General features: G+C 37.6%; 1 protein-coding gene across 1 annotated transcript in view; it reads left to right on the plus strand.

The window, feature by feature from the left end:
• LOC141324867 (TBC1 domain family member 16-like) overlaps nt 1-27,241 on the plus strand; it is a 41,654-nt gene that overhangs the window by 150 nt on the left and 14,263 nt on the right. Inside the window, exons 2-7 of the mRNA XM_073833572.1 lie at nt 6,516-6,722; nt 7,839-8,250; nt 22,095-22,283; nt 22,795-22,942; nt 25,374-25,538; nt 25,723-25,871. Of these exons, the coding sequence (XP_073689673.1) occupies nt 6,548-6,722; nt 7,839-8,250; nt 22,095-22,283; nt 22,795-22,942; nt 25,374-25,538; nt 25,723-25,871 (1,238 nt within the window). The 5' untranslated portion in view covers nt 6,516-6,547. The remainder of the gene's footprint in view (nt 1-6,515; nt 6,723-7,838; nt 8,251-22,094; nt 22,284-22,794; nt 22,943-25,373; nt 25,539-25,722; nt 25,872-27,241) is intronic.

Here is a 27,241-nt window from a genome sequence, read left to right on the forward strand (position 1 = left end):
ATGTGTGCTTTTCGATTGCAGATGTATTCCTGCGGCTGTCATCATTGCAAGTAGTTTAGTTAGCGTCCCATATGGGTACAGCAGGCAGTGCATACTGTATATCTCTATCATAGCAGATATAACGGGACGCAAGCGCGACTTCCGTTTGATATCAATCCTCACACGAGATACCTGATCCCTCAAAGTGGGACAAAAAGGCTCGTCTGTTAAAATACAATACTGATACAGGTCAGTCTCCCTGATAAAAGGACAAAATAGCTGATACAGGCCTGGACATGATCCAATTTTTTTAATTGTATTCACCTGCTGTAATGTTAATGTTAGGAGATGCATAGACTTTATTCTTGAAGGCTTGTAACTTTTCAAAATGTGCTTTTACCCAAGTAAATAATTTTATGACAATTCTTAAACCAATAGTTCACCCAGAAATGAAATTCTATCATTTATTCACGTTCACACACGCTTCTTTTTCTTTCTTTCTTTCGTTGTTTTGTGGAACACAAAATAAGCTTCCAGTTTGTATGCACAGTGCAATGCAAATACATGTAACTGTATCAAATTATTGAAATGAACAGTAATTTAGTAAACAATATTTAAAGACACTCATAATATTATATATAATGTATAAAGTAGACCCCAAAGAGATGTTTCCCAGAATGAAGCATTTTTTTTTTTTTGGAAAAAGTACAAAATAAACCAAAAGACTGCCAGTGCCAAGTTTTTATAAGAAATACTTTCATTCTTTCTACTATAGAATTTCATTTTTAAATCAGCGTTTCTTGCTGTTTCTGTGCAGTTGTAATTTTGAACGTTGTTTTGAAGGAAATCCTACACCATTTTTTGCTGTTTTGCTGTTTGCTATGTTGCTTATGCAAAATAGTCTGATTTTTAATGCCTTTTAAGTCTCTTCTGCTCAACAAGCCTGCATTTATTTGATCCAAAGCACAGCAAAAACAGTAACATTTTGAAATAGTTTTACTATTTAAAATAGCTGCTTTCTATTCAAATATATTTTAAAATGTAATTTATCCTGTGATTTCAAAGCTGATTTTTTTTTTTTTTTTTTTTTTTTGCATAATTTCTCCAGTCTTTAGTGTCACATGATCCTTCAGAAATCATTCTAATATTCTTATTTGCTGCTCAAAAAAGCGTCCTTTTGTTTCTACTAAAGAATTTAAAATTTTAAATGAAAATGTCTTGCTGTTTCTGTGTTATTGTAATTGTGAACATTGTTTCGACACCATTTTTGATCAGGGGCTTTCAAGCTCCAAAAATGGCAAAAAGAGACAATAAAATAATTTTGGGCTGGAATGATCTAGAATGATCTAGCATGTTAATTCAATGTAAGTAAAAAGTATTGTATTTTTAAATTTTGAATTAATTTATTTTTAATCCATTTAGTTGGCAAACAATATGTGTAGTCAGTGACAGATCCTGAAAGAGGTGACACTCTTTGCCTAGACCAATGCAACCAAATGTGCTGTCATTTCTGATATGCGTCAACTGATTTATTAAAAGACAAGTGTCGTGTCATATCTTGCCTAGTGCAATTAAATCATTACATTGGTCATTCTTTAGAATTCCATTTGTGTTTAAGATTCAAAGTCATCTTTGGAGGAAATTTTTATTTTTTGGGGTGAGCTGAGACTCATTTATACTCTAAAAAAATGCTGGGTTATTTGGCAACCCAGCACTGGGTAAATATTGGACAGAACACATGCTGGGTTATTCATGGGCTAAATGTTTGTACCGAATATACTGAGTTGTTTTATTTAACTATTGTTTAAAATGTATTATATTGCTGGCTTAAAGTGGGCTGGAAAATTAAAAATCACACACAGAATTTTTTATATTTATATTTTTAAACATACAGATAATGTACTCACCCCCTTGTCATCCAAGATGTTTCTTTCTTCAGTCGTAAAGAAATGGTGTTTTTTGAGGAAACATTCCAGGATTTCTCTCCATATAATGGACTTCTATGGTGTCCAACCGAGGAAGAAGGGTCTTATCTAGTGAAATGATCGCATATTTTCTAAATGTACAATTTATATACTTTTTAATCTCTACACAGAGCTAGACAAGACGAGCATTTGAGGTTAAAAAGTATATAAATTTTTAAATAGTATAAAAAATTGTTTGTTTATTTATTCATTTATTTTTTTTAAATAACCGATCGTTTTGCGGGATAAGACCCTTCTTTCCTCGGCTGTGATCGTTTAAGGCCATTTGAAGCTGCATTTTGGAAGTTCAAATTCGGGGGCACCATAGAAGTCCATTATATCGAGAGAAATCCTGAAATGTTTCCTCAAAAAACATAATTTCCTAACGACTGAAGAAAGAAACACATGAACATCTTGGATGACAAGGGGGTGAGTACATTATCTGTAAACTTTTGTTCTGAAAGTGAACTACTCCTTTAAAAATAGTATTTTAATTTAAGTGTATTCAACCATTCTCTATAATCGCTTTTCAACCAGCTGAACCTAGCATTTGGGATATAAACCCCCCCCCCCCCTCCCAGCATTTTTAGAGTGTAGTAGTATTATTGTGCTTGTAATGAATATAGGATTGAATGGCAAGAATTGAACAGCAGATTATCGTCTGTGTGCATTCCTGGTGAAGTTGTTGTTCTGTTGTATGGAGCTTGATATCTGCCAGAGCGAGAGATTGCAGCAGTGCTGACAGCTCCGAGGAGAAGCGACACATGGTTCTACTACTGACACTCTCTCTTCTTAGTACACTGCTTCTGATAGAACTCACTTTCTCCTGATTTGGCCTGTGAGTCTGCTAGTTCAGTGCAGTGATGTGGCATGTTTATTCACTGGAGTCATGTTTGCGCTGCAATTATAGCCATATGATACATGAGGCCATGCTGAATAGTCACTGTAAAACAGAAGGTAAATTGAACTCCTAGTCCTAAGGTGACTTACTGGACAAACCTGTTCCTTTCTTAAATTCAGTAGTATTGGGGTTATTTGATAATTAAGCCTTTAACAAGGTTTGAGATTCTCTCTGTAATTAAGACAAGGGAAGGGAAAAAATAAAATCACGAGACAGAAGAGGTAGATTGAAACAAAACATCCGTCCTGACTGAGGAAGTTGGTGTCACGAGTGATGGATGACTCTGAATGTTGCATACTTTGTTTTTAGTAGTTGACAAATATGCTTTTTGAAAATGAATGTTGAAATATGAATGTTTAACAGACTCTGATATTTGGATATTTTTGTCAATTTCTGACCGTAAATACATAAAAACTTAATTTTTTGATTAGTAATATGCACTGCTAAGAACTCCAGTTGGACAACTTTTAAAGCTGGTTTTCTCAATATTTAGATTTTTTTGCACCCTCAGATTCCAGATTTTCAAATAGTTGTATCTCGGACAAAAATTTTCCTATCCAAACAAATCATAAGTCAAATGGAAAGCTTATTGATTCAGATTTCAGAGTATACATAAATCTCAATTTTTTTTTTAAAACTGACCCTTATGACTGGTTTTGTGGTTCAGGGTCACGTTTCCCTGCTAAAAAAAAAACAACTGAAACCAGCCTAAGGTGATTGGCTGGTTTAAGCTGGACATTCCAGCTGGTCTCCCAGCCTGACCAGTTAAGAGTGGCCAAAACCCCTCTAAAACCAGCCTGCTGACCAGCTATGACCTGCTAAAACCAGGCTGGTTGACCAGCTAAAAACCAGCCAACCACCTTAGGCTGGTTTTAGCAGTTTTTTCAGCAGGGAAACCAGTGACCCTGGACCACAAAACCAGTCAGGGTCAGTTTTTGTTTTTTTTAAATTGAGATTTATGCACACTCTGAAAGCTGAATACATTCTAAGACCAGCCAACCAGCCTAGGCTGGCTTTAGTTTTTTTTTTTTTTTTATGACTCTAGCCCCAGATAGCACACATACGTCTGCAAGATGTCTGTTAAAGATCTCTTGATCTGGAAAGCATCTGCTGTGTACAAATGTCTGTAAGATGTAAATGCAACATCCGAGATGTTCTGCTGAAAAACCCCCAGCTAAAACCAGCCTAGGCTGGTTGGCTGTTCTTAGCTGGTTTAAGCTGGAAGTAGCTGGTTTTAGCTGGTGTTTTCCCAGCTAAGACCAGACTGGCCAGGCTGGGAAAGTGGCCAAAACCCCTCTAAAACCTTAGCTGTTTTTTTTTTTTTTTTCAGCATGAACATCTCGGATGTTGCATTTACATCTGCAAGTCTATTGGATGTTTCCTGTAGACGTCTATTAGATGTCTTTAAGGCTGATGATACACTGGGCAACTTTTTGAGCAATGTTGCCGGGCAACTTTGGCAAATGTTGCTGTCAATGGGCAACCAGGTGAGATACAGGGCCCACGATTGATCTAAATTATCCAGATAGAAATCTGTTACCCATTTTCAATGAGAAAGTGCCCAAACAATATTGCAAAAAAAAAGTTGCTTGATAAAATTGCTCAAAAAGTTGCCCCGTGTATCATCAGCATAAGATGTTTATGAAATAGAATGTATGTAAAACTAATGCCGCGTTCCAGGCAACCCGTAACCCGTGTTTTCCAACCTTCTACCCGTGAAAGTGCACTGGAACGGCAGTCAAATCCGTGACTTCCCACTCGTGAACTCGTACTAGATCGATGTACTCCCAGTTACGAGTTCTGACGTCACATAGCCCGCGAAACAACAAATGTCAGCCCTAATGCGTGCGGTGTTCATGCAAGTGGCACACGGTGGAAAAACAGAGCTTAGGACAATATAACATTGCAATCAAATTAATAATAATATAAAAATAATAGTAATTCATAAATGTGCCCAGGCAGTTTGGCGTGACTTGCCTGGAACGCTACAAAGTCGTGAGTCGTGGTTTGAAGTGGTGATTTACCAGTTAAAAAACCTGCCTGGAACGCAGCATAACTGTGGTATCAGGGGCACAAACAGAACAAGTCGCTGACTTTAAGTACTTTGGATGTGGGGTTTTTAAAATATAATTACAATTAGGGTTGTCACAATTCATCAGTTTAATTCGAGTAGGCTACTCGATTTAAAATAAATAAATAAATCCTGTACTGACCGCGTCCAGTAGCCGTCGACTATTACACTGACGAGAATCCATGAAAGGAATTATTAGGCCGTTTTCTAAGGATTTTTTTTTAAATTCATAAGCATAATGCTACTGTGAATTCACAAACACTATGATTCAATTAAATAAATGTATGCAATGCAGGTTTAATATATGCATACGTGCTTTCACAGTGAATGCTCCTCCACATGAGCTGATATCATTTACATGTGTGGAGCGTCTCAAACACCTCTGTTTTTTACTGTGAGTTTGAGTCTGTTATAACTTTTTTTTTTCATCTGGGAACGCCATTTCATCAGATTTATAAGGTAAATCGTTTATAAACCTACACAAACAGCCGAATACATCGTTATGTTTCTCAATATGCTAAGTGTTTATCGCGATTTCAAAATAGAAGCTCAAACCCTCTCTCTTCACATATTCAAGAAATTACAACGGCTGTAGCATTTCTGTCACAAACAAATGTCCAAATATTACATATTAAGTGGACATTAGAATTAAATGTTGTTTAGTAAATATTATTAAACAAGGATTAAATCGCGCAGGCCGTTGGCGCCCTCTGCAGTCGATATAATGCGTAATATACATTAGCTCTATTGTTTGTAATATATTTTGTATTTTAGTAGTTTTGTTCAATGAAACCATGATTACTTGCGTTTGATACTTTATTTGAACTCATTGTCACTGCCTCATTGCTATTACATATGTATTTAAAGTCATTTCAAAGGATATTGTTCACTGAGGTCTATTTTTCTACCACAAAAAAATAATTATAATTATCTGATTACTTGATTGATCATCAGAATGATCGACTGATTACTCGATAGTGACATGTCTAATTACAGTATTCGATAGGTCATAAAACATGAATGTATAATTATACAAGAATTAGACAATTGTGTCTAAAGTAGATTTAGATAAAATATAACTGCTTGAAATGCCACGTGAAGCTGGCCTTTCTTGAATGGCTTATTAGCATTTAAACATTATTTAGACTCTGGCAGTAAAAGAGAATATACCACAAAGTGTTTTACAAACGTTGTCCTTACTTATAACATTTGGCACGCTCTGTTGAACGGATGGCACACACAGCTGCAGCTTTGGGTTCCTCTGACTTGGCACATTTGTGTGAGTATGTGTTTGTTTTAAGGTGTGCCTATGTTTGACTTAGTCATGAATAACCATGCAGTTAGTTTGAAGAAGGTGACATGGATCGACTGTGACTTTCATAAATTATTCATATGTTGTCATGATTAGATCAATTAGGTCAGTTTTATCACCGTTACTTTTCATAAATGAAACCGCCTCAATTATGAATGTCTCCAAAGTAAGATTTGCATTTTCATTGTATCATTTTTATTGTATGGCAAGTGAGGATTGTAAACCTGATTGCTTAGAAAAGTAAGAAGCCACCTGATTGGAGGTTGCCTTGTTGTTTCTCTCCTTTAGAGGATGGGAGCAGTGAGCGGTCACTGGAGGAGATGTCATTCGGTCGACTCTTGCGACGTGCATCCTCCAAAGCCTCTGACCTTTTGACGTTTAACGTGGGCACGGGAGGATCAAGGACCGTGCTGGATGGAGAGATCATCTTTTCCAAGAACAATGTGTGTGTGCACCCGGCTGAGCCCCTGCCTGGACTGCCTGAACATCACCCAGGTACCACGCACCCATGAACTGAAATACACTTTAGTTATTCACACGTTATGTGAATATCAATACTGTAAGATTTTGCATTCACTTTTCATGTCTTTATGAATGTTTTTGTTTTGAGTTATAGCTTTAAAACATCCAATATGAATGATGTTGAGCACTGCTTAGATACACTACCTTTCAAAAAAAACTTTTAGGCTTGGTTAAGTTTTTTCTTTTTTTTTTTGAAAAAATGTATTTAGATTAAAAAACTGTAAGATTGCAAAATAATTTGTATTTTATTTTATTAAATCAATTTTAAATTGATTTATTCCTGTGATGGCAAAGTTGAATTGTCAGCAGAAACCGCTGTGCTGCTTAATATGTAATATATATATATATATAATTTTTTATATATTTTTTAATGTTTGGAAAAAATGTATTTAATCAATGAACAGTAAGATTGTAACATTTTATTTTATTACTGTGATGGCACAGCTGAATTTTCAGCAGAAACAGTGCTGCATTCAAAGAAATAATTAAAATATTAATTATTTTAAATTATTTATTATGAAAACGTTTTATTTTTATTTATTCCATGATACTTTAAAAAAATATTTTTAAAAGAATTTATTCTATAAAAAAACATTATGATTGTAAAATTATTTTATTTTATTTTAGTTTATTCCTGTGATGTCAATGCCATGATACTTTTTTAAATGTTTGGAAAGAATTTATTCTATAAAAAAACTGTATGATTGTAAAATTATTTTATTTTATTTTATTCCTGAATTTTAGCAGAAACAGTGCTGCATTCAAAGGAAGAATTAAAATAAAATTATAATTATTTTAAATTATTATTTATTATTAAAATGTTTTATTTTAATTTATTCCTGTGATGGCAAAGCTGTGATACTTTTTTTTAAATGTTTGGAAATAATTTATTTTATAAAAGACAGTATAATTGTAAAATTTTATTTTATTTTATTTTATTCCTGTGATGTTCCCGTGATACTTTTTTAATGTTTGGAAAGAATGTATTCTATAAAAACAGTATGATTGTAAAATTATTTTATTTTATTTTACAAAAAAACTCTTTTATATGTTATTATATTAAAATTGCAAAATTTTCCTCTCTTTCAGGTTACCTTTGTGTACACCTGGAGAAAGACGAGACCCTCGGCTCCACCCTCATCCTCACCTGGGTGCCCAACTCTCGCATCCAGCGGCAGGACGAGGAGGCGCTTCGTTACATCACGCCCGAAAGTTCACCCGTTCGCCGCAACCCTCGACGCCGAGCCCACCGGAGCCACTCTCGCCCTGCGCCAGCCCCCGAGGAAGAGGAGGATGAAGAGGGGCCGGAGCCGGCCTTGCAAAACCAGCAGCTTTTGGAAGAGGGCGATGAAGGCTCCTGCGAGCTCTCTGCGGACGAGGTGAGTCGGGACAGCACCCTCGGCTCGGACTCGGACACCTTCTCCTCACCCTTCTGTCTGTCGCCAGTCAGCGAGGCTCTGGGTGAGAGCAGCAGCTCCGTCTTCCTGGATAATGAGAGCAGGTGAGATAAATGCAAAATTCACTTTTACATTGTGTTCACATATAAATGTTTCTTAGCAGTGTGTAGACTATGACAACCTTTTAGTACCACATTAAAAAAACTAAGATTACTAGACTAAAGTCAGAATACTATGAGAATAAAGTCGAAATACTACAAGAATAGAGTCAAAATACTACAAGAATAGAGTCAAAATACTAAGAAAATAAAGTAGAAAACGTTTCGAGAAAAAAGTTGGAATACTATGAGAATAAAGTCGGAATACTATGTCGGGAAACACTTCGAGAATAAAAGCAGAATGCTATAAGAATAAGGTCGGGAACGCTTTGAGGATAAAGTCGGAACGCTTTGAGGATAAAGTCGGAAAACGTTTTGAGAATGAAGTCGGAACGCTTCGAGGATAAAGTCGGGAAATGCTTCGAGAATAAAGTCGGGAAACGCTTCGAGAATAAAGTCGGGAAATGCTTCAAGAATAAAAAAGCAATACTATAAGAATAAGGTCGGGAAACGTTTTGAGGATAAAGTCGGGAAACGCTTCGAGGATAAAGTCGGGAAAAACGCTTCGAGGATAAAGTCGGGAAACGCTTCGAGGATAAAGTCGGGAAACGCTTCGAGGATAAAGTCGGGAAACGCTTCGAGAATAAAGTCGGGAAACGCTTTGAGAATGAAGTCGGGAAACGCTTCGAGAATAAATTTGGGAAACGCTTTGAGAATGAAGTCGGGAAACGCTTCGAGAATAAATTTGGGAAACGCTTTGAGAATAAAAGCGGAATACTTTGAGCATAAAGTCGGGAAACGCTTCGAGAATAAAGCCAGGAAACGCTTCGAGAATAAAAAAGCAATACTATAAGAATAAGGTCGGGAAACGTTTTGAGGATAAAGTCGGGAAACGCTTCGAGGATAAAGTCGGGAAAAACGCTTCGAGGATAAAGTCGGGAAACACTTCGAGGATAAAGTCGGGAAACGCTTCGAGGATAAAGTCGGGAAAAACGCTTCGAGAATAAAAGCGGAATACTATGAGAATAAAGTCGGGAAACGTTTTGAGGATAAAGTCGGAGGGCTTCGAGGATAAAGTCGGGAAACGTTTCGAGAATAAAAGCGGAATACTATGAGAATAAAGTCGGGAAACGCTTCGAGGATAAAGTCGGGAAACGCTTCGAGGATAAAGTCGGGAAACGCTTCGAGGATAAAGTCGGGAAACGCTTCGAGAATAAAGTCGGGAAACGCTTTGAGAATGAAGTCGGGAAACGCTTCGAGAATAAATTTGGGAAACGCTTTGAGAATGAAGTCGGGAAACGCTTCGAGAATAAATTTGGGAAACGCTTTGAGAATAAAAGCGGAATACTTTGAGCATAAAGTCGGGAAACGCTTCGAGAATAAAGCCAGGAAACGCTTCGAGAATAAAAAAGCAATACTATAAGAATAAGGTCGGGAAACGCTTCGAGGATAAAGTCGGGAAAAACGCTTCGAGGATAAAGTCGGGAAACACTTCGAGGATAAAGTTGGGAAACGCTTCGAGGATAAAGTCGGGAAAAACGCTTCGAGAATAAAAGCGGAATACTATGAGAATAAAGTCGGGAAACGTTTTGAGGATAAAGTCGGAGGGCTTCGAGGATAAAGTCGGGAAACGTTTCGAGAATAAAAGCGGAATACTATGAGAATAAAGTCGGGAAACGCTTCGAGGATAAAGTCGGGAAACGCTTCGAGGATAAAGTCGGGAAACGCTTCGAGAATAAAGTCGGGAAACGCTTTGAGAATGAAGTCGGGAAACGCTTCGAGAATAAATTTGGGAAACGCTTTGAGAATGAAGTCGGGAAACGCTTCGAGAATAAAGCCAGGAAACGCTTCGAGAATAAAAAAGCAATACTATAAGAATAAGGTCGGGAAACGTTTTGAGGATAAAGTCGGGAAACGCTTCGAGGATAAAGTCGGGAAAAACGCTTCGAGGATAAAGTCGGGAAACACTTCGAGGATAAAGTCGGGAAACGCTTCGAGGATAAAGTCGGGAAAAACGCTTCGAGAATAAAAGCGGAATACTATGAGAATAAAGTCGGGAAACGTTTTGAGGATAAAGTCGGAGGGCTTCGAGGATAAAGTCGGGAAACGTTTCGAGAATAAAAGCGGAATACTATGAGAATAAAGTCGGGAAACGCTTCGAGGATAAAGTCGGGAAACGCTTCGAGGATAAAGTCGGGAAACGCTTCGAGAATAAAGTCGGGAAACGCTTTGAGAATGAAGTCGGGAAACGCTTCGAGAATAAATTTGGGAAACGCTTTGAGAATGAAGTCGGGAAACGCTTCGAGAATAAATTTGGGAAACGCTTTGAGAATAAAAGCGGAATACTTTGAGCATAAAGTCGGGAAACGCTTCGAGAATAAAGCCAGGAAACGCTTCGAGAATAAAAAAGCAATACTATAAGAATAAGGTCGGGAAACGTTTTGAGGATAAAGTCGGGAAACGCTTCGAGGATAAAGTCGGGAAAAACGCTTCGAGGATAAAGTCGGGAAACACTTCGAGGATAAAGTTGGGAAACGCTTCGAGGATAAAGTCGGGAAAAACGCTTCGAAAAGCGGAATACTATGAGAATAAAGTCGGGAAACGTTTTGAGGATAAAGTCGAAGGGCTTCGAGGATAAAGTCGGGAAACGTTTCGAGAATAAAAGCGGAATACTATGAGAATAAAGTCGGGAAACGCTTCGAGGATAAAGTCGGGAAACGCTTCGAGAATAAAGTCGGGAAACGCTTTGAGAATGAAGTCGGGAAACGCTTCGAGAATAAATTTGGGAAACGCTTTGAGAATGAAGTCGGGAAACGCTTCGAGAATAAATTTGGGAAACGCTTTGAGAATAAAAGCGGAATACTTTGAGCATAAAGTCGGGAAACGCTTCGAGAATAAAGCCAGGAAACGCTTCGAGAATAAAAAAGCAATACTATAAGAATAAGGTCGGGAAACGTTTTGAGGATAAAGTCGGGAAACGCTTCGAGGATAAAGTCGGGAAAAACGCTTCGAGGATAAAGTCGGGAAACACTTCGAGGATAAAGTCGGGAAACGCTTCGAGGATAAAGTCGGGAAAAACGCTTCGAGAATAAAAGCGGAATACTATGAGAATAAAGTCGGGAAACGTTTTGAGGATAAAGTCGGAGGGCTTCGAGGATAAAGTCGGGAAACGTTTCGAGAATAAAAGCGGAATACTATGAGAATAAAGTTGGGAAATGTTTCGAGGATAAAGTCGTAATGCTTCGAAGATAAAGTCGGAACTCTTTGAGCATAAAGTTTTGAGAATAAAGTCAGAGAGCTTCGAGGATAAAGTCGGGAAACGCTTCGAGAATAAAAGCGGAATACTATGAAAATAAAGTCTAAATACTACGAGAATAGAGTCAAAAAACTAAGAGAATAAAATAGAAACGTTTCGAGAAAAAAGTTGGAATACTATGAGAATAAAGTCGGAATACTATGTCGGGAAACGCTTTGAGAATAAAGTCGGGAAACACTTCAAGAATTAAGTCGGGAAAGGCTTCGAGAATAAAAGCGGAATACTATGAGAATGAAATCGGGAAACGCTTCGAGGATAAAGTCGGGAAAGGCTTCGAGAATAAAAGCGGAATACTATGAGAATGAAGTCGGGAAACGCTTCGAGGATAAAGTCGGGAAACGCTTCGAGAATAAAAGCGGAATACTATGAGAATGAAGTCGGGAAACGCTTCGAGGATAAAGTCGGGAAACGCTTCGAGGATAAAAGTGCAATAGTATAAGAATAAGGTCGGGAAACGCTTCGAGGATAAAGTCGAGAAACGCTTCGAGGATAAAAGTGCAATAGTATAAGAATAAGGTCGGGAAACGCTTCGAGGATAAAGTCGGGAAACGCTTCGAGGATAAAGTCGGGAAACGCTTCGAGGATAAAGTCGGGAAAAACGCTTCGAGGATAAAGTCGGGAAACACTTCGAGGATAAAGTCGGGAAACGCTTCGAGGATAAAGTCGGGAAAAACGCTTCGAGAATAAAAGCGGAATACTATGAGAATAAAGTCGGGAAACGCTTCGAGGATAAAGTCGGGAAACGTTTCGAGAATAAAAGCGGAATACTATGAGAATAAAGTCGGGAAACGCTTCGAGGATAAAGTCGGGAAACGCTTCGAGGATAAAGTCGGGAAACGCTTCGAGAATAAAGTCGGGAAACGCTTTGAGAATGAAGTCGGGAAACGCTTCGAGAATAAATTTGGGAAACGCTTTGAGAATGAAGTCGGGAAACGCTTCGAGAATAAATTTGGGAAACGCTTTGAGAATAAAAGCGGAATACTTTGAGCATAAAGTCGGGGAACGTTTTGAGGATAAAGTCGAAGGGCTTCGAGGATAAAGTCGGGAAACGCTTCGAGGATAAAGTCGGGAAACGCTTCGAGGATAAAGTCGGGAAACGCTTCGAGAATAAAGTCGGGAAACGCTTTGAGAATGAAGTCGGGAAACGCTTCGAGAATAAATTTGGGAAACGCTTTGAGAATGAAGTCGGGAAACGCTTCGAGAATAAATTTGGGAAACGCTTTGAGAATAAAAGCGGAATACTTTGAGCATAAAGTCGGGAAACGCTTCGAGAATAAAGCCAGGAAACGCTTCGAGAATAAAAAAGCAATACTATAAGAATAAGGTTGGGAAACGTTTTGAGGATAAAGTCGGGAAACGCTTCGAGGATAAAGTCGGGAAAAACGCTTCGAGGATAAAGTCGGGAAACACTTCGAGGATAAAGTCGGGAAACGCTTTGAGAATGAAGTCGGGAAACGCTTCGAGAATAAATTTGGGAAACGCTTTGAGAATGAAGTCGGGAAACGCTTCGAGAATAAATTTGGGAAACGCTTTGAGAATAAAAGCGGAATACTTTGAGCATAAAGTCGGGAAACGCTTCGAGAATAAAGCCAGGAAACGCTTCGAGAATAAAAAAGCAATACTATAAGAATAAGGTTGGGAAACGTTTTGAGGATAAAGTCGGGAAACGCTTCGAGGATAAAGTCGGGAAAAACGCTTCGAGGATAAAGTCGGGAAACACTTCGAGGATAAAGTCGGGAAACGCTTCGAGGATAAAGTCGGGAAAAACGCTTCGAGAATAAAAGCGGAATACTATGAGAATAAAGTCGGGAAACGTTTTGAGGATAAAGTCGGAGGGCTTCGAGGATAAAGTCGGGAAACGTTTCGAGAATAAAAGCGGAATACTATGAGAATAAAGTTGGGAAATGTTTCGAGGATAAAGTCGTAATGCTTCGAAGATAAAGTCGGAACTCTTTGAGCATAAAGTTTTGAGAATAAAGTCAGAGAGCTTCGAGGATAAAGTCGGGAAACGCTTCGAGAATAAAAGCGGAATACTATGAAAATAAAGTCTAAATACTACGAGAATAGAGTCAAAAAACTAAGAGAATAAAATAGAAACGTTTCGAGAAAAAAGTTGGAATACTATGAGAATAAAGTCGGAATACTATGTCGGGAAACGCTTCGAGAATAAAGTCGGGAAACACTTCAAGAATTAAGTCGGGAAAGGCTTCGAGAATAAAAGCGGAATACTATGAGAATGAAATCGGGAAACGCTTCGAGGATAAAGTCGGGAAAGGCTTCGAGAATAAAAGCGGAATACTATGAGAATGAAGTCGGGAAATGCTTCGAGGATAAAGTCGGGAAACGCTTCGAGAATAAAAGCGGAATACTATGAGAATGAAGTCGGGAAACGCTTCGAGGATAAAGTCGGGAAACGCTTCGAGGATAAAAGTGCAATAGTATAAGAATAAGGTCGGGAAACGCTTCGAGGATAAAGTCGAGAAACGCTTCGAGGATAAAAGTGCAATAGTATAAGAATAAGGTTGGGAAACGCTTCGAGGATAAAGTCGGGAAACGCTTCGAGGATAAAGTCGGGAAACGCTTCGAGGATAAAGTCGGGAAACGCTTCGAGAATAAAGTCGGGAAACGCTTCGAGAATAAAGTCGGGAAACGCTTCGAGAATAAAGTCGGGAAACGCTTCGAGAATAAAGTCGGGAAACGCTTCGCGAATAAAGTCGGGAAACGCTTCGCGGATAAAGTCGGGAAACGCTTCGAGGATAAAGTCGGGAAACGCTTCGCGAATAAAGTCGGAAACGCTTCGAGAATAAAGTCGGGAAACGCTTCGAGGATAAAGTCGGGAAACGCTTCGAGAATAAAGTCGGGAAACGCTTCGAGAATAAAGTCGGGAAACGCTTCGAGAATAAAGTCAGGATACGCTTCGAGAATAAAGCAGGGAAACGCTTTGAGAATAAAAGCGGAATACTTTGAGAATGAAGTCGGGAAACGTTTTAAGAATAGAGTCGTAACGCTTTGAGGATAAAGTCGGAACGCTCCGAGAATAAAGTCGAGAAACGCTTCGAGAATAAAAGCGTAATACTATGAGAATAAAGTCGGGAAACGTTTTGAGAATAAAGTTGGAATGTTTCGAGGATAAAGTCGGAGCGCTTCGAGGATAAAGCCGGGAAACACTTCCAGAATAAAAGAGGAATACTATGGGAATAAAGTCGGGAAACGTTTCGAGGATAAAGTTGTAATGCTTCGAAGATAAAGTCTGAACGCTTCAAGGATATAGTTGGAACGCTTCGAGGATAAAGTCGAAATGTTTTGAGAATGGAAATTGTAGAAATTAAAGTTATATTTTGAGCGCAATAGGCTAAAATATACTCTCAAAATATTATAACTTTAATTTTGTAATTGTTAATAATTAATTCTCATAATTTTGACTTTATTCTCTAAACATTTCGACTTTATTTTGGCATCTTTATTTTTAAGGACCTGTGTGGCTCCAGGAGTAAATCATTAAATTGTACACATTTTCAGTGGTCAAAAACCAAATGTGGGTCAGTTTGTAAAAACATGAGACTGATTTTCTTTTAAAGAGGAATGTCTGAAGAACAAATAATGTTGAAACTAGAGATATATCTCATTTCCTTCTGTCAAGATGGCTGTATTGATAATGTGTTTGAGTGCCATAAACATTATTATTCTTCTAAAGCTTGAAAACAAAATAGTGGATTACTCAGTAAATATTCATCCATGACATTTAATATTTTGGTCTTTATCACACATTTAGCTTTCTTCAGAAAAAAATCTGAGCTGCATAACTGCTTTTTTTAGCCGTTTATTCTCAGCTGACAGATATAGCATTTATTAACAATTTTTTTTTTTATTGTTAATAATACATATAATATTTTTGATAAAGAACAGAAAAAAACATCCAATATGGTATGCTAAAACTCAAAAGTTTAGAGTCACAAAGATTTAAAAGTGTATTTTTGGGATGTATTAATTTGATCAACAATACTTAAACTGTAATATAATGACATTTAAAAAAAAAAAAGTTTTCTATTTGAATATATATTTTAAATGTAATTTAATCCTGTGATGCAAAGCTGAATTTTTAGCATCATTACTCCAGTCTTCAGTCACATGATTCTTCAGAAATCATTCTAATATGCTGATTTGCTGCAAAAAAATGTTTCTTATTATCAATGTTGAAAACAGTTATGCATGAGTTACAAAATAAAAAGCACTTTTGATGAATTTAAAGGGCTAGCACAAAAAATGAAAATTCTGTCGTTTCAAACCCATAAGAACTTCATTCATCTTCAGAACACAAATTAAGATATTTGTGTTGTGTTGCTGTCTATGCAGTGTCAGAAAAGTTCTCGAATTCCATCAAAAATTAATTTGTGTTCTGAAGGTAAACTAAGGTTTTACAGGTTTCAAATGAGGCACGAGGGTGAGTAATTAATGAAAGAATTTTAATTTTGGGGTCAAACATCCCTTTAATGCATCCTTGCTGAATATTTCTTTCAAAAAAAATATCTTTCTGACCTTAAACGTTTGAACTGTGTTAAATATTATGATTTTTGCAATAGTAAAACAGTAAAAACTATAAGCATGCAACCTTTTAAACTGGAACTACATATGTAGCATTGCATTACAGCAGGTGTTTTGAGTAGATGTTAATGTTAGCATGGTTCTGTCATGTACACGCTGTGCTGCTGCAGGTCTGTGTGTTGTAAGAGGAGCTGCTTAGAGCTTATTCATAATTCATAGATCAGCTCAGCATGCCTTATTACACAGCATCATGTGTTCCTGTTCTGAACCTCTACAGCATCCTGTGATCACAGACCGTCAGAAGTGTTACCACAGATGTAATGATATAACGCTTTGTCAACGACATTATTTCACAATCAGTGTTTGTAATGTAATACCAACATGACTCTCTTATGCCAAAAATCATTAGGATATTAAGTAAAGATCTTGTTCCATTAAGATACTTTGTAAATTTCCTATGGTGAATATATCAAAACTTAATTTTTGATTAGTATTATGCATTGCTAAGAACTTAATTTGTACAACTTTAAAGGCAATTTTCTCAAATTTAGATTTTTTTGTACTCTCAGATTCCAGATTTTCAATCTCCAATTTCAAAAAATTGACCCTTATGATTTGTTTTGTGGTCCAGGGTCACATATTGTCACTCTGAATGTTATACTTGTAATGCTCCACTGTGACCACAAGGTGGAGACATTACAAGGCGATATGCGTGAGAGAGAGCAAGAAAGTGCTGCTTTCAGCAGGTTGGCAGTGAGAGTCTCAGAGTCTGTGATCTTCTCCAGATTCCCTCCCCCAGCTGCTTCATCTAACATTCCCTCTTTCAGCATGATTTCCTCCCTTTGTTATTTGGCCTGAGCTGCGGGGGTGAGGCCGGGACATGAGCTGCCCATCGGATCATAAATATCAGTGGTTTGTGTTTGACTGAGTCTGTGATGAACAGCTTCATTCCTCTCTGTTCCTTTGGTTGGAGAACGCTCTCTATTGCCATTCGTTTTCTGGCTTGCACTTCCTCTTTGGATCCTTCAGTGTTTATGTTTGACTTCTCTTTTATTCTTCCTCCTTCGCTTCTCACTCATGTGCTTTTTTTCTCTACTAGATGTTTTCTTTCCCTCCTTCTCTGTTGTTTTTCTTTTTCTTCCTTGTCGTGGTTTGGCTCAGTGTAGACACCTTTGGTGTCTGTTTTATATATTCATTACCTTTAGAGATTTTGTTGTTTTTTTTTATGACCATTTCCACCCCGCCTCAGATTTTTAGAATTATATGAAATATGTAAATGATCTGTGTTATGACTGGCTAGGGTCTTAGTATGAGAAATTAGCTTACTTTTCAATATATCTGTCTAGATTTTGTTAGAGTAAATAAAGAAAATCAAGGAAAATTCAAGGCTGGACCATGCCATACAAAACTGTAGATCCAGTCCCATTGAGGTCATGTTTTGCTTGAGGATGATGTAATAGTAATGTGTTAACTGTGTTTGACAGCTCTGGCTCTGGGGCATTTGTTTCAGTGTGATGTAATAAACAGGCCCTGAGAGGTAGTGGCTGTAGTCTCTGTGGGAGTTTAGTCCCTGGAAAAACTTCCCTCACCTCACACTAGTATAAACTCTTAGCGTTACCACTCATAACACAGATGGATGGATGGATGGATCACTGGCCACACAGAAATGTAATTAGTTGATTCTGAGTAGCTGTAGTTGGTTATTTTGTCATTCATTCAGTCAGTCACATCTATGTGGCTTTCCATCCAACTTAAAAATCACCCAACTAACTTTTGCCTGTCCACATAGTTACTTCAGTTTAGTTACTTTATTTTCTAATGTTCCTTACTTACTTGCCTATCCATCTACCCACCTATCATTTGGTTGGATTCAATTAGTTGAATTAGTGGATTCAGTTCAGTTTTAGTTACTTTAGTTACTTCAGATTTAGTTACTTTATTTACTCATATTTCTCAAGTTCCTAACTAACATTTATGTATCTGTCTATTGAACTAACCATTCAACCAACTAACTTCTATTTGTACATCTAGTTGGTTAGTTCGGTTTAATTACCTTAATTTCTCCTGTTCCTAACACCTTTTTGCCGATCTATTCCTCTACCTAATCAACCAACTAACTATCTGTCCATCTAGTTGGTTAGTTAAATTTAGTTACCTTATTTCCTCATGTTTCTCCTTTTCCGAACTAATGTTTAAATGGCTATCCATCTATTAAACTAAGTATTCAACCAGCTAACTTCAGTCTGTCCATCTAGTTGGTTAGTTCAGTTTAGTTACCTTATTTTCTCCTGTTCTTAGCTAACATCTATATGGGTATAAGTTCGTCTATCTTCTTAACTAACCAATCAACCAACTAATTTTATCCATCTAGTTGGTTAGTTAAGTACATTTACCTTACCTTGTCCTGTTCCTAACTAATTATTTGTGCTCATTCATCTAACTAATCAGCCAACTAACCTTAATCAATCTAGTTGGTTAGTTAAAATCAGTTGCCATATTTTTTTTCTGTTCCTGACAAACATCTATGTGACTATCCATCTAACCATTAAACCAACTAACTTCTATCTGTCCACCTAGTTGGTTAGTTCACTTTAGTTACCTTATTTTCTCCTGTTCTTAACTAACATCTTTATGGGTATACATTTATCTATCGTCCTAACTAACTAATCAGTCAGTCAACTTAGTTTAGTTGCTTAGTTTAGTGCATTTACCTTACTTTCTCATGTTCATCCTGTTCCTAACTAACATCTTTGTGCCTATCCATCTATCTAACTAACATTATCTATCTAGTTGGTTAGTTTAGTTCAGTTTCTAACATGCATATATGTAGCTATTCATCTAGCCATCTAACAATTAAACCAACCATCTAGTTGGTTGGGTTAGTTTAGTTACCATATTATCTCCTATTCTTAACTAACATCTTTATGGGTACATTTATCCTAACGAATTAACCAATTAATCAACTTAATTTATCTTGACAAACATCTATGTGACTATCCATCTAACTTCTATCTGTCCATCTAGTTGGTTAGTTCACTTTAGTTACCTTATTTTCTCCTGTTCTTAAAGGTTGTATCAGCGATTTCTAGCCTAAAACATAAAGTGTCAATCTCAGCTGACCTTTCTTCACGATCCGCTCGCTGCCTGCCCCATAAATTGTCTGTGAAAAAACCGCGTCTCTCTGGTCAGCCTAGGGTCCGAGAAATGCCAAAAAAACAATCGGCACTACCAACCTTTCCACAGATAAACAAACAGTGTTCCAACCAATCAGCGTCAGGGGGTTGGTGTTGTGGACTTTCCTACTGGTGCAGGGATGTGAGGGAGGCGGAGCGAAAGTCCACAACACCAAACCCCTGACGCTGATTGGTTGGAACACTGTTTGTTTATGTGTGGAAAGGTTGGTAGTGCCGATTGTTTTTTTTGGCATATCTCGGACCCTAGGCTGACCAGAGAGACGCGGTTTTTTCACAGACAATTTATGGGGCAGGCAGCGAGCGGATCGTGTAGAAAGGTTAGCTGAATTTGACACTTTATGTTTCAGGCTAGAAATCGCTGATACAACCTTTAACTAACATCTTTATGGGTATACATTTATCTATTGTCCTAACTAACTAAGCAGTCAGTCAACTTACTTTATCCATCTAGTTGGTTAGTTTAGTCAATTTACCACACTTTCTCCTGTTCGTCCTGTTCCTAACTAACATCTTTGTGTCTATCCATCTATCTAACTAACTAACTAACTTTATCTATCTAGTTGGATAGTTTAGTTTGTTTTTTAACGTGCATCTATGTGGCTATCCATCCAGCCATCTATCCATTAAACCAACTAATGTTTACCTGTCCATCTAGTTGGTTGTGTTAGTTTAGTTACCATATTTCCCCCTATACGTAACTAACATCTTTATGGGTATACATTTATCCTAACCAATTAACCAATTAATCAACTTACTTTATATATCTAGTTGGTTAGTTTAGTACATTTACTTTAATTTCCCCTGTTCATCATGTTCCTATACTAACATGTAAAACATTCTTTTTATCTATCTAACTAACTAATTAACCAACTAACTTTATCCATCTAGTTGGTTAGTTCAATTCAGGTACCATCACCTGTTCCTAAGAAACAACTTTGAGTATCTATCTTTCCAATGAACCAACTAACTTCTATAAGGAACTATAATTGTTCCTTTTCCTAACACACTTCTATGTGGCTATCCATCTAACCATTGAACCAACTAAGTTATATCTGTCCACCTAGTTGGCTAACTAATCAACCAACTAAATTCATTCATCCTGTTGGTTAGTTTAGTTAGTTTGCCTTACTTTCTCTTGTTTACCCTGTTCCTAACTAACATATTTGTGCCTATCTGTATAACTAATCAACTAACTTTATCCATCTAGTCGGTTAGTTTAGTTTAGTTCAGTTCCTAACACACATCTGTGTGGCTATCCATCCAACAATCTTACCATTAAACCAACTTCTACCTGTCCATCTAGTTGATTATTTCAATTTAGTTACCCTATATTTTCTCCTGTTCTGAACTACTAACTAACCAGTCAACCAACTAACTTTATCCATCTAGTTGGTTAATATAGTACATTTATCTTACTTTTTTTGTTTATCCTGTTTCAAACTAACATCTTTGTGCCTATCAATCTAACTAACTAATTAACCAACTAATTTTATCTATCTAGTAGGTTTAGTTTAGTCATTTACTATTTTTTCCTGTTCCTAAAAAACTTCAATGTGGCTATCCATCCAACCATCTAACTATAACTTCCATCCATCCATCTAGTTGGTTAGTTCAGTTTAGCTATTCCTTATTTTTCATGTTTTGTAAAACCAAACAACCAATCAACCAAATAACTTTATCCATCTAGTTGGTTAGTTTAGTACATTTGGTTTAGTACTTTCTCCTGTTCCTAATTAACATCTGTGTGCCTATCCATCTAACTAACTAATCACCCAACCTTACTATCCATCTAGTTGGTTAGTTAGATTCAGTCAGTATATATATTTTTTCCAGTTCCTAACAAACATCTATGTGGCTATCCATCTAACCATCTAGTTGGTTAGTTAAGTTTAGTCACCTTATTTTTCCTGTTTTGTAAAGCCACCGTGAGGCTCACCGAATAGAAAACAAGGGTCTGTAAAGAACATGAGATGTAACTTAGCACCGCACGCTGTCTGTCACGGCCTCAGCCCGCCATATGGCCTCGTGTGTGTGATCCTGCTGTAGTGTGGACTCAGAGAGACCTCTCAAATACCACATGACCCATAAACCTTCGGCTCCCACAGTGGATCTGTGACAGGGGACGTGTCTGGAGGTGCTTTTGCCCTGTTAGACGTGCTCTGTTAGAGAAAATGACGAGTGTGAGAGAGAAGCAGAGGTCCCACGGTTCAGGTTACAGCCCTGGCTACATGAGAGGTCGAGAGACAGTTACAGGGAGATCTCTCACAGTGAGAGAGAGAGGAGGGTTGTCAGGGGAAATTGGCTGCCTGGCTGCTTGATTTGTGTCTCTGCTCGCCTCCTGCCAGCACAATAACCTCCCAGCATTCCTTCCATTCCTCTTCACTTCCAGTGTCCTCTCTCACATGCGTGCGTATCCATACCTACAGCTGTCGCCGAGTTTCACACTAGAAACACAGAGCAGAACGAATGAATTGATGTGCGGGTTTATAGTAGAGAGACCAGCTGAATTAAGCTGTCATGTAGAGCTTATCAAAAAGGCTTCAGATAGATAACAGTTCATTAACTTGATAGAAAAGATTCATCAAATCAAATTAGCTTTTGAATTTTACTTTCTATTTGTAGAAAATTTTATATTTTTGTTCCGTAAATTGCAGTGTTTTTTCATAATTGTGACTTACACCTATCTTAAATTTGTTCATAATAGACTTTTTGCATTATATACAGCTTTCTCAAGGAGTGTCTTTTAAGTTTTCTCCTTTTTATTGCAATAATATTAATAGAAATACCATTATTTCCAGGGAGTGCGATGAACCCATGGCTCACTCTGCAAGCTCCGCCTCCAGTCTGGACAGCCACGCCCCCTCTGAAAGCAGCCAACCACAGGGAGTTCGGTGGGAGGAGCAGCAGAAAGTCATGGCGTTAGAGCACCTATGTGGGGTGTTCAGGGTTGACCTGGGTCACATGAGGTCACTTCGTCTCTTCTTCAGGTCAGACGAGATCCTATAAGAGTTCAGAGATTATTTCAGTAAACAATTCTTTTTAATATCTCTCCTCTTTGAAACGTATGTCACCTTATTTGAAAAGCCTCTGGCTTTTATTATTATTTTTCTACACTGTTGTATTAAATCTTTTTCATAAGTCTTTGTTTTATGAAACACCTCGTAAATTTAATCCACCTCTTTGTTTTACATCACCGTTCTCATTTTAGAGAATTTAGTTATAGCCATAGCTGCAGGTTATAAATCATTATTCCTTAACCCCAGGCTGATTTTGTTCAAGATATTAAAATATTTCTATGGTGTGAATAAAATTCAAATGTTTCTGGGGTTTAGGGAAAATATGCATTAATAGTTCTTTTATGAAGAGGAAATGCAATATAACAAATGTCATTACTGAGAGAAAAGCACATCCTGGTCTTTTAGTGAACTCATATCACTGTTCATTTTTTAGTGTCCAGACCAGCCTTGTGAAAATGTTTGTTTCTCGTGTGTGTTCCAGCGATGAGGCTTGCACGTGTGGACAGCTGGTCATCGCCAGCAGAGAGAGCCAGTACAAGATCCTTCACTTCCACCACGCGGGGCTGGATAAACTGGCCGAGGTGTTTCAGCAGTGGAAATGCTGCAGGGAGACGCAGCTCAAAGACCAGGTCTGGAGAGTCTGACACACCTGTTATCAGTTTGACACATTTATTTGCAAGGAACACACTCTCATATACACATATGCTCAAAAGATTTTTGTTTGTTTTTGAAAGAAGTCTCTTATGCTCATTTGATTAAATACAGTTGAAATCGAAATTATTCATCCCCCCAGAGAATGCAGTACTTTACAAATACAAGCTTTTCTAAAGATCCTGAAATATGATGATAATGTCAATATTAGGGCTGTCCCCGAATAGTCGAAGATTCGATGCATCGATATGCGGAGCCTGATTCGACCACCGATCTCACAGTCGAATCTTCGCGGGTGAAACGAGCATCATACCATTTTGCCAATATGGGGGTGCTCAATGTCTAATTGCACACAGAACTACTGGTTTTGTACGGTTATATTAAGTTATATACAGCCTTTGATTATGATAATGCAGTAAAAACAAAAGTGAAAAGAAAGAAGCGTTCAATAAATATCTTTAATGTGTTTGTGAATAATTCCAACCACCCCTGTGACAAATTTAATTTTCACTTTCCCTGATGCATGACGAGATGAGGACCATCTTGACGGCAGGGATTAGCCCGCGATCACACCGAACGCGTTTTTGCAGTTTGAGGCGCCTCTTTTGAATGGTTTTCTGTTGGCAGTGAGCATTCCACGCGCTGTTTATGCACCCCCGGCGCCTCGCGTTTTTGCCGCCTGCTGCGCCTGGCGTTTTTGCAGGAGCGCTCTGAGCGCCTGAAGTTGAAAAAAAAAATCAACTCTGAGCGGAAAAACGCCCAACGTCATTCGCGTTCTTTTCCATTGTCCAATCGAATGAATGGAGAGGCGGGCCTTCTGTTGTGATGGCGAAAGTTTACCGTTGCTTAAAAAGTCCGGAGACTGCAAGAAATGGAGGAGAAACCTTTGGTGTCTATCGTGGGTAACCCGGAGCTGTATTATTTAGGGTTTCTGCTAATATGACAGTTTACTTAACAGCAAAAAAACTAAGATTTTAGAGCGCTCGCGCTATAATCCTTTGAATTGACTGACAGGACAGCTGTTTTGGTCGTTGCTTAGCAACATAAAAAGACCGCAGCACACTGATCTTTTATTAAAAGTCACCAAAAAAGGCAGTGCTGTGCGCCTCGCGTTTTTAGAACTAAAAGACGCGTTCTGTGTTTTTATTTAAACCTAAATAAGTTCGTCTGTCAGTTGGCAGGCAGTTTTGGTCGCTTTATTAAAAGTTGTTGCTGTGTGCAGTGTGTAAAATAAAATAAAAATAGTTTTACCCTCCTGCTGACTATAGTGTCGTGCCCCTCCCAACCCATTCACACACGCACATAAGCCTAGATGATTCGACTATCGGTCGACTATAGAAAGATTCGAAAATTCTGATTCGACTATGAAAATTCATAGTCGGGGACAGCCCTAGTCAATATATAATGTAATGTTTTTGAGTTATAAGATTTTTTTTATTACACAGCTATGTCATAATTATTCAACCCATATTCAACATTGCTGTTTTAAATCACTTATTTTGATGGTGGGGAACAAAATTGTCCAAAAAAACACAATTAATCTTTTTAAAAACTGTATTAAAAACAGAATTAGCTTGGGGTGTTGCACATACAACACCCCAAGTCAACAGAGCCCTCACAAAAGCTATAGAGAACAGATAGTTTTATTATATTAGAAAGTCTAAGACAATGTCATCCAAGATGTTTATGTCTTTCTTTCTTCAGTCAAAAAGAAATGAAGGTTTTTTAGGAAAACATTCCAGGATTTTTCTCCATATGGTGGACTTCAATAGGAATCAGCGGGTTGAAGGTCCACATTGCATTTTCAACGCAGCGTCAAAAGGCTCCACACGATCCCAGCCAAGGAATAGGGGTCTTATCTTAATATTAAACTATATACTTTTTAACCACAAATGCTTGTCTTGCACTAGCTTGACTTCAAGCATTACGTAATCACATTGGAAAGGTCATGTGTGGTTAGTTTTTCATGTGTGGTTAGTTAGTGTACTTTGGTTCAAAAAGGTAGTGCAAGATGAGCATTTGTGGTTAAAAAGAACATAAATTTGTACTTTTCTTAGAAAATGACGGATTGTTTGGCTAGATAAGACCCTTATTTCTCAGCTGGGATCATGTAGAGCTTTTCAAAGCTGCATTGAAACTGCCATTTGGACCTTCAACCCGTTGATTTCCATTGAAGTCCATTATATGGAGAAAAATCCTTTCCTTTAAAATCTTCTTTTCGACTGAAGAAAGAAAGACATGAACATCTTGGAAGACATGTGGGTGAGTATATTATCAGGACATTTTTATTCTGGAAATGAACTTAAAAGTTAAGTTAGTTAAACGTGTGATTATATGTTTGTATCATTTATGTAGGCTGTATTATTCATGCAGTTTTTCCTGTTCTGTATCGCCGTCTTCTCACTCCAGGTGTCGGATGAGAAGTCATGTATGCAGTTTTCCATCCGTAGACCCACGTTACCGTCTGCCGAGATGCACCCAGAGGAGCGTCTGTATCGCCGGCTGGACGTCAGCTCTTGGCTCCGGCATCTTAACAACAACGGACAGGTGGTGGAGGAGTACAAGCTCAGGAAGGTCAGACTGACTGACAGCTGTCAATCAAATAAGAATCAACGTTACTTGTCTAAATTGGTCTTTTCAGCTGCTTTATATTTGAATGGCATACTGTTGTACTATTTAGGTCATGTTTAAAGGTTCTGTTATGATGGGATTCATTCTGACAGGCCTTTCAACTGACCCAATGTCTTTGTTCTCTCAGGCGATCTTCTTCGGGGGCATTGACCCATCTATCCGTGGTGAAGTATGGCCCTTCCTGCTACACTACTACAGCTACGACTCCACGTCTGAGGAGCGGGAAGCCTGGAGACTGCAGAAGCGTGTGGAGTACCAGGAGGTCCAGCAGAGGAGGTTAGTGGAGAGACTAGTGCTGATCTAGAAGCTTGTTCCACACCGTTTTTGCCTGAACCTTACTAGTCTGGCTTGGTTTTCCTACTATTGTTGTCAAAAGTACCGACTTCACTTTAGTTGGCATTTTATGTCTTTCACCTTTATTTTAATTTTAACTTTAAATGTTTCAGTCATTTTGACCCAGAGAGGATTTTCTTTTTCCCAAAAATGCTAGGTAATGTTGTCGCTTTGGCCTAAAACTCTCTGAAATTACCTCACACAGGGTATAACAACAACAACAAAAACTTTTTTTTTTTTTTTTTTTTTTTTATTAGTAATACTTTACAATAAGGTGTCATTTGTTAACAAAAATACAGTTGTTCATAGTTAGTTCACAGTGCATTAACTAATGTTAACAAACACAACTTTTGATTTTAATAATGCATTTCTGGTCAAAAAATGACTGCCATACAAAAACATGCGTTTAAATATTATAAAATATACATACTTTTTTTTCTTTCTTTTTTTTAAAGTGATGATTAATCAGTTCCAAAAATATGTTTAAGTTCTGAACATATTATTAAGTTATTTGTTGGGTACAAAATTAAATTTTGTTGAATAGGTCAGAAACAAACAAGCTTTCATAATTTAAAATCATAAATTATTTATAAAAATAATTTATTTATAAAAATATATTTATAAATATATAAATTATTTATAAAAATAATTTATTTTGCAAAAAATATCATGTTGTCTGAAGCATGTCTGAAGCACTGACCATCTGTTTCAGTGTATATTTTTGCATATTTTTGTCACATACAGTTGAGGTCCAAAGTTTACATCCCCCTTTTAGAATGTGCAAAATGTTAATTATTTTACCAAATAAGAGTTTTGTTTATTTATGTACAAATAGTCCACAAGAGAAAATAGCTGAATTTATAAAAATGACCCTGTTCAAAAGTTTACATACACTTGATTCTTAACACTGTGTTGTTACCTGAATGATCCACAGATGGGTTTTTTTGTTTAGTGATAGTTGTTCATGAGTCCCTTGTTTGTCCTGAACAGTTAAACTGCCTGCTGTTCTTCAGAAAAGTCCTTCAGGTCCACAAATTCTTCGGTTTTTCAGCATTTTTGTGGATTTGAACCCTTTCCAACAATGACTGCATGATTTTGAGATCATCTTTTCACATTGAGGACAACTGAGCGACTCGTGTGCAAGTATTACAGAAGGTTTGAACGCTCACTGATGCTTCAGAAGGAAACACGGTGCGTTAAGAGCCGGGGGCTGAAAACTTTTGAACAGAATGGAGATGTGTCCATTTTTCTTATTTTGCCTAAATATCATATTTTTTCATTTAGTACTGCCCTTTGGAAGCTACAGAAGATAA

This window comes from Garra rufa, chromosome 1, assembly GCF_049309525.1.
Source record: "Garra rufa chromosome 1, GarRuf1.0, whole genome shotgun sequence".
Taxonomy (NCBI): domain Eukaryota; kingdom Metazoa; phylum Chordata; class Actinopteri; order Cypriniformes; family Cyprinidae; genus Garra; species Garra rufa.